Source organism: Sinocyclocheilus anshuiensis, unplaced genomic scaffold (assembly GCF_001515605.1).
Source record: "Sinocyclocheilus anshuiensis isolate Anshui unplaced genomic scaffold, SAMN03320099.WGS_v1.1 scaffold1580, whole genome shotgun sequence".
Lineage (NCBI taxonomy): Eukaryota > Metazoa > Chordata > Actinopteri > Cypriniformes > Cyprinidae > Sinocyclocheilus > Sinocyclocheilus anshuiensis.
The window spans coordinates 154,922-161,415 of NW_015557283.1; the positions used below are offsets into that span (position 1 = coordinate 154,922).

At 39.1% G+C, this 6,494-nt stretch overlaps 2 protein-coding genes across 3 annotated transcripts in view; one reads left to right on the forward strand and one right to left on the reverse strand.

Annotated features, from left to right (window-relative positions):
* Nucleotides 1–2,093, reverse strand: part of LOC107679080 (lamin-B2-like) — a 21,663-nt gene extending 19,570 nt beyond the window's left edge. The window contains exon 1 of the mRNA XM_016474530.1: nucleotides 1,608–2,093. Within this exon, the coding sequence (XP_016330016.1) occupies nucleotides 1,608–1,823 (216 nt within the window). The 5' untranslated portion in view covers nucleotides 1,824–2,093. The remainder of the gene's footprint in view (nucleotides 1–1,607) is intronic.
* A 765-nt stretch (nucleotides 2,094–2,858) lies between these two features.
* The window catches only part of LOC107679083 (60S ribosomal protein L36-like), an 8,658-nt gene continuing 5,022 nt past the window's right edge, over nucleotides 2,859–6,494 (forward strand). Inside the window, exons 1-3 of one of the 2 annotated variants that reach the window (XM_016474534.1) lie at nucleotides 2,859–2,957; nucleotides 3,328–3,422; nucleotides 5,976–6,110. In XM_016474534.1, coding sequence (XP_016330020.1) covers nucleotides 3,330–3,422; nucleotides 5,976–6,110 — 228 coding nt within the window. In that variant the 5' untranslated portion in view covers nucleotides 2,859–2,957; nucleotides 3,328–3,329. The remainder of the gene's footprint in view (nucleotides 2,958–3,327; nucleotides 3,423–5,975; nucleotides 6,111–6,494) is intronic. The other variant, XM_016474533.1, reaches the window with a different exon arrangement.

The window sequence follows — 6,494 nt, forward strand, 5'->3', positions numbered from 1 at the left end:
CCGAACAGTATTTATATCATTTTTTACCTCTAATACACCACTATGTCCAACTGCTTTGGGCGCGCGCACGGCATCCGGTGCATGAGGTGTGTACGCGCTCTGTGTAGTTTACGCAAGCGCCGGAAGTGATCTCTCGCGCGTATACGTCACTCATTGTTTACACAGTGCACAGTCATTGTAGGTATGACGGCTAATCAAAATGGTACTTACTTGCGCTTATCCGGATTGTTCAAACCGAGTTAAAACTAAAACATTACGTTCTCTCACGCGAACTCATTCGAGATATAAATACTAAATATGATATAAATACTGTTCGGTTTCTGGCACAAACCGATCGTTTCGTGTCTTAGGACAGTGAATCTCAACCTTTTGGCGTACCGGACCCCAGTCCAATTCAGAACCATCCTCAAGGACCCCCAGAACAAAATTGACTCGTATCATTTGTGTCTTTGTGAGGACCAAATGCAGTCAAGTATAATTCAAGTTAGCTGACTTGTCCGTTAGCTTTATTGGATTTTTCTTTCATGCGAACATGTCATGTCAAAATATACAACATTTATACAAAAATTCATACTTTATACGGACCCCCTGGCCTTATGTCAAGGACCACTAGGGGTCCACGGACCCCTGGTTGAGAAACACTGTCTTAGGACACCAATGTGTCGTCACGAGCCGCAGGGTTTAATTTGGATTTGTCTGTGCATGTTTTTTTTACTCTCATAGATTTTGTTACCATTGCCATGCATTATACGACTGATAGACTGCAACGGTTAAAGTTAAAAATCATCAAATGTGTTCTACTTAAGAAACAAAGTCACCTACATCTTGGATGACCTGGGGGTAATCAGATAAACATCACTTTTCATTTTTGGGTGAACTATCCCTTTAAACTGCATTCAAACTTTTTTTTGTGTATTTCTGATACATAATGGGGGGGGGGAATTTGATGTGGTCCCCATTCAAAACAAAGGCAGCATACGGAGATCTCAGATTCAAATTTTGAAAAGTGCATTTGGCCACTCCCAAACTTTGAGGAAAACGCCCAAACACACCAGGACGACACTCAAAAGTCAAGGAATCACGCTAAACGCACACTTTTAACGTGCATTTGAACACACATGCATAACTAAGAGATCAACTCATGCATAAATAAAAATAAAACACACAAATTAGAGGCATATGGACACAGTTTACTGGCCCCACTCCCTGAGTGCATTTTATAGAGCTCACATTCATTTGCTTTTACATGCAATGCATTTATGTGCATGGATTTGTATATGCAAAATACAGTTTTTAATGCACAGGCTTGATTGTGTCCAAATGCATAACTTCCTAGCGCGGTTTTTCAAATGTTGTGCCATCACTCAACACACTGGTAAAGTTTTATAGATTTAACGCACACTAAAAGCACTGAATCTACACGCAATGTCAGCTACAAATCCGAATTAACGCCGAATAAAAGGAAAATGTGGCACTTTAACGCTTTGGAACAACTCTGCGCCTGAACATTGCACGAACAGGCAGATTTATCGATCGTAAAAGCAGCACAAAGGAACGGCTCTGCACCTTCACCCGCCATAAACATGAAGAAGAAGAAGGCTCTGCACCTCTCTAGTCGTGACTTCCTCCTTCTCGGACACTTTGACGAGCAGTCGGTCGTTCTCGAGCTCCAGAGACCGCACGCGGTCGATGTAGACGGCCAGGCGGTCGTTGAGGGCCCGCAGGTCCTCCTTCTCCTGCAGGCGCGAGATCCGCGCGGGGCTCAGCGGCGTTTGGGCGGCCGTCGCTCGGCTCGACTCGCGGCTCGGGGTTGCGGTCGCCATATCGCTTCACGCTGCAGACCCACTTCAGCTCAAATAAACACTCCTCCGAGTTCCACTTCGGCCCGGTGTACGCAGCGGCCTCCGCTTGAAACTTGAAACGGTTTTCCGGTGTGTTTGGAAGTTTTTGTTTGCGGAGTTTTTTGAATGAATCCGTGTTTTGTAGTCCGAGTGCTGGTTGGCTGTCTCTGAAACAGCGGTGTGAAAAGAAAATGGCCGCCGCTAACGTAAAACCGCGCCAAAATGCAGCCGAAGTGGTCATGGGAGTTGTAGTCCGAAACTCCAAAAGCCTCAAACAACGAGGTGGAACTTTGTTTTAGTGTCATTACTGTCATTATTTTTATATTATATTATATTATTATTGTTTAGATTTTCGAAGAGCCTTAGCGCATTTCTTTTTTTTTTTCTTTTGTGTTTTTTTCATATTTCGTTTTTGAGTTTTATCCATATTTACAACGAGGTGGAAAAGATTTTATTATATTATATTATACTATATTTATTCTATGCTTTTTTCTTTTTTCTGTTGTGATTTTTCATATTAGGTTTTTGTGTTTTGTCCATATTTTTTACTTTTGTTTGTGGCTCATAATAATTCACGCATTAATTTTTTAATTTCAGTGCAATTGGAAACTAAAATAAAAAATACTACACCAATACTACTAAACAACCAAGGAAATAGACTTTATAAGCCACTTAAATGCGTTTAAAAATCGAATAAAAGCTTTTTTAAATAACATCCAACAAAATAATATAAATATAAAAAATTAATAATTGATATAAAAAAAATAAGCATTAATTTCCAAACATGTGCCATATTCTTTTCTATTATTATTATTATGATTATTTATTATTTTGTTAGTTCGAGAAAGAATGCAGAATGAAAATAAAATGTGATTTGATTGTCACATTTCAAATCGAATGGTCTATTATTATTATTAGGGGAGAAAAACACATGCATTAAAAATAATAATCTCTCAACACATCGGTCTAGATGTTGTTTTTGTAAAAACGAAGCTTTGATTCTCTTCTAGGCGGCGCCACTTGTTTTTCCCGCGAACTCTTTTCTTGTCGCGCGTGAGTGATCAGCTTCCGCCTCGCAGCGGTCCTTCCGGTTTGGACGCCATTAGCTAAACGCAGGTAAGAGTCGCCGGAGAATCACGAGTGATAAAATCGCGTTGATATCTAATACATCGCGTCTCAAATCAACACAAAAGCGCTTGCTGTAGTAAATATAAACTACACCAAGTGATTTCCGACCGTTATTGTGATATTCAAGCGCGATGTTTGTTCGTTCTCCAGACTTTCACTCCGAGTAAAGATTCTCAACCGCCGTCAGGATAAATAAAGCATATAATCTAAAACCCAAAACGTGAAATTATTCGCCCTTATTATGGGATATTGTTATATAATGACTTTAAGATGTTCTATAGCCGTCTCAGCACACACAACAGTGTTTTCATACTGTAACTGTCTATGATTTTGTATTAAAATGCGTTTCTCTCCTCAGACATGGCCATCAGGTATCCTATGGCGGTTGGTCTTAATAAAGGCTATCCAGTGACCAAAAACCTTACCAAGCCCAAGCAGAGCCGCAGAAGAGGAGTGAGTCCACATCTGACACTCATTTTAAAGATTGGTTTGACTATCAAACTAGTTTCGGTGAATTCAAGCTTTCTGAAATCCGAGCGGAGCGTCTTAAAGTCATATTCATGTTGCGTACACTGCAAAAAAAGTAATATCTTTCACAGTGTTTATGTCCTGATTAACAACACAATAATTAAAGGTACAGTCACAGTGAAGTGAGCTTATGCTTAAAACAAGAGCAAGTATCCGTGTATGAAGACTCGTTCCCATTGGCAGATATTTGTTCTTGATTTAGTCCATTTTAATTCAAATAAATGCATCTTTAGACATTTGCACTGGAAAATGAGACGATGAGGAAGAACGTAAAATGTAAAAAATGTTTGCGTTCTTAGGTTTTTTTGTCAAATTAATGAAGGTTTTCCAAATTTAAAGGATTAGTTCACTTTCAGAATAAAAACGTCCTGGGCTGCGTTTCTCGATAACGATTGATCGTAGAGCTTAAGAGCGTTTTCTAGAGACATTTTACGATCGTTCGTTATTGTTTCACGTGCGTTTCCCAAAAAATGCACTTAACGCAATCGCACGTAGCTTTAAGTGCTACTTAGGAGTCGCTATCCGTTTGTCAAGTGCTGAAATGTCACCTTATACTATGGCTCGTAATTGTAGTACACGCTCGTTTATTGAAATGTTAACCTAATCCAGACAACTCGGATATAATAACTATTATATTACATTTATATGTATAATATTATATAACCTAATCCAGACAACTCGGAAATAATAACTATTATATTACATTTATATGTATAATATTATACTTTACATAATATACTTTATACAAACATATATATATATTATATCTATATAGAGACGTTATTTCCGGGTTCAATACATTGGTTTTCGTGCACGTCAGTAAGTCACTGACAGATTTTTTCCCGCAAGTCTTTGAAGCATATTTCCTACATTACTACTTTTATTAATTTTTTTTTTTGTTCAGTCATTCAATTTAGATGTGTATTTCTATTTTTTCTGCCCTTTTGAATTATTTCATTTATAAATTCATTTCGAGTAGTAAAGTGTACAATAAAGTACAATCGAAACTTAATATTATAATCACATTGCACTTGGATAAAGTTAAAGGTGCAATCTGCCGATTGTCCTGCAGGTGACCGCATAAATCTGTCTTCTTACGATGCACTTAGGGCTTTACTATTACTCCAGAGCACTCGTAGATCTACTTAAGCTACTTAAGTTACGATGCTTTTGGGAAACAACGTAATATTAAGATCAGTCGTACGATCGTTTTTACGAACTTCTTAGGCTTACAAAGCTTTTGGGAAACGTAGCCCAGGTAATTCGAGATGTTCACGTCTTTCTGTCTTCAGTCGCAATGAAGGTTTTTGAGGAAAACGTTCCAGGAATTTTCTCCGTATAATGGACTTCAATGGGGATCATTGGGTTGAAGGTCCAAAATGCAGTTTCAGTGCAGCTTCAAACAGCTCGACACGATCCCAGTCGAGGAATAAGAGTCTTATCTAGAGAAACCATTGCTCATTTTCTAAAAAAAAAAAAGGCTTGCTGCGATAGACGGTGTTTTCGGTTATACCGGTGTTAAGCCGCAACACCAGTTACGTCATTTGCCTACCGCGGCACCGCCCCCCACCGTCGTTTTGATTTTTTTTATAGCAACAAAAATCATTTAGCCTAGTTCAGTTAGAGGACAGACACTTTTAAAAACAAAACGCTCAATGCAGCGTGCCGAACCGCGCGCGAACGACAGTCCACCACGGAGCAGGAGTCAGATTTAATTTATCACGTGAGTCGAGCTGACTGACAAGAGCGAGGAGAGAGAGACAAGACGATGGCAGAAGATTGTTTAGAAATGAAATTCCTGTTTGGCAATATTTTAGATTTTGAAAAGCCTATTGACTGGAAGATTTTTTTTAAACATTCGTTTCTTATTTATTTGGTTCCACAGTGTTTGCTGATTACTTCATTTAAACTTTGTGTATTTTATTTATTTGATTTTACATCAAGGTGTATATGCCGTGCCTCCAAGCTTTCTTATTCGTTTTGCTCTCAAACGAACTAACACCCCCCTCCCCACCCCAACGGTGATACCGGTGTTGTCACACGTCGATTAACCGGTGTAAAAAAAAAAAAATTCTTCACCGTCACAACCCTACTGGGATCCTGTAGAGCTCTTTGAAGCTGCATTAAAAATGCACTTTGGTCCTTCAACCCAATGATCCCCATTGAAGTCCATTATACGGAGAAAAATCCTGGAATGTTTTCCTCAAAAACCTTCATTTCTTTGTGACTGAAGACGTGAACATCTCGGATGACATGGATGAGAGTAAATTACCAGGACGTTTTTATTCTGGAAGTGAACTAGTCCTGCTAATACAAGAGCATATTGACACATTGTGTTCCTTTCCGTTTGCTCTTATGTCTTAAGTTTGCCGTCATAAAACCTGCAGAAACCGTGGGATTTCTCCCATCATGCACTGCCATATGCCCATATTATACCAGTATAATGTATAATCGCGTGACCTTGTTCTTGTGTTTCAGCATCTGACCAAACACACCAAGTTCGTGCGCGACATGAGACATGATGTGTGCGGTTTCGCGCCGTACGAGAGGCGTGCTATGGAGCTGCTCAAGGTGTCCAAGGACAAACGCGCCCTCAAGTTCATCAAGAAAAGGGTGCGTGTTGAATTTGTCAAGTTTACCTAATTTGGTGTTCCCAGTCAAAAATGACCAGCTGTTGAGAATTGCTTGTAAATTTCTCGTTATGCTATACTATAACCATTGATCATAAATCTGAGCTTATGCTCCTCAGTTTTTGAGGGAGTACTTCCTAAATGATCCATAAATAAAGTAAATAAAGCTTTTTCCCCCACTCATGAGCTCATCAATGAGGCCTGCGTTCAGGCAGCTCCAAAAAGAACTACAAAACCCATCCTAACTGGAAGAACACAAACAAAAAGATTGAATCCAGTAATATAGCACAAGACATTTATAAGCAATTTTGTTACACCACAAGTGTAATAAAGTGGGAAGAAATGTCCCTAAAAAAAAAAAAAAAAG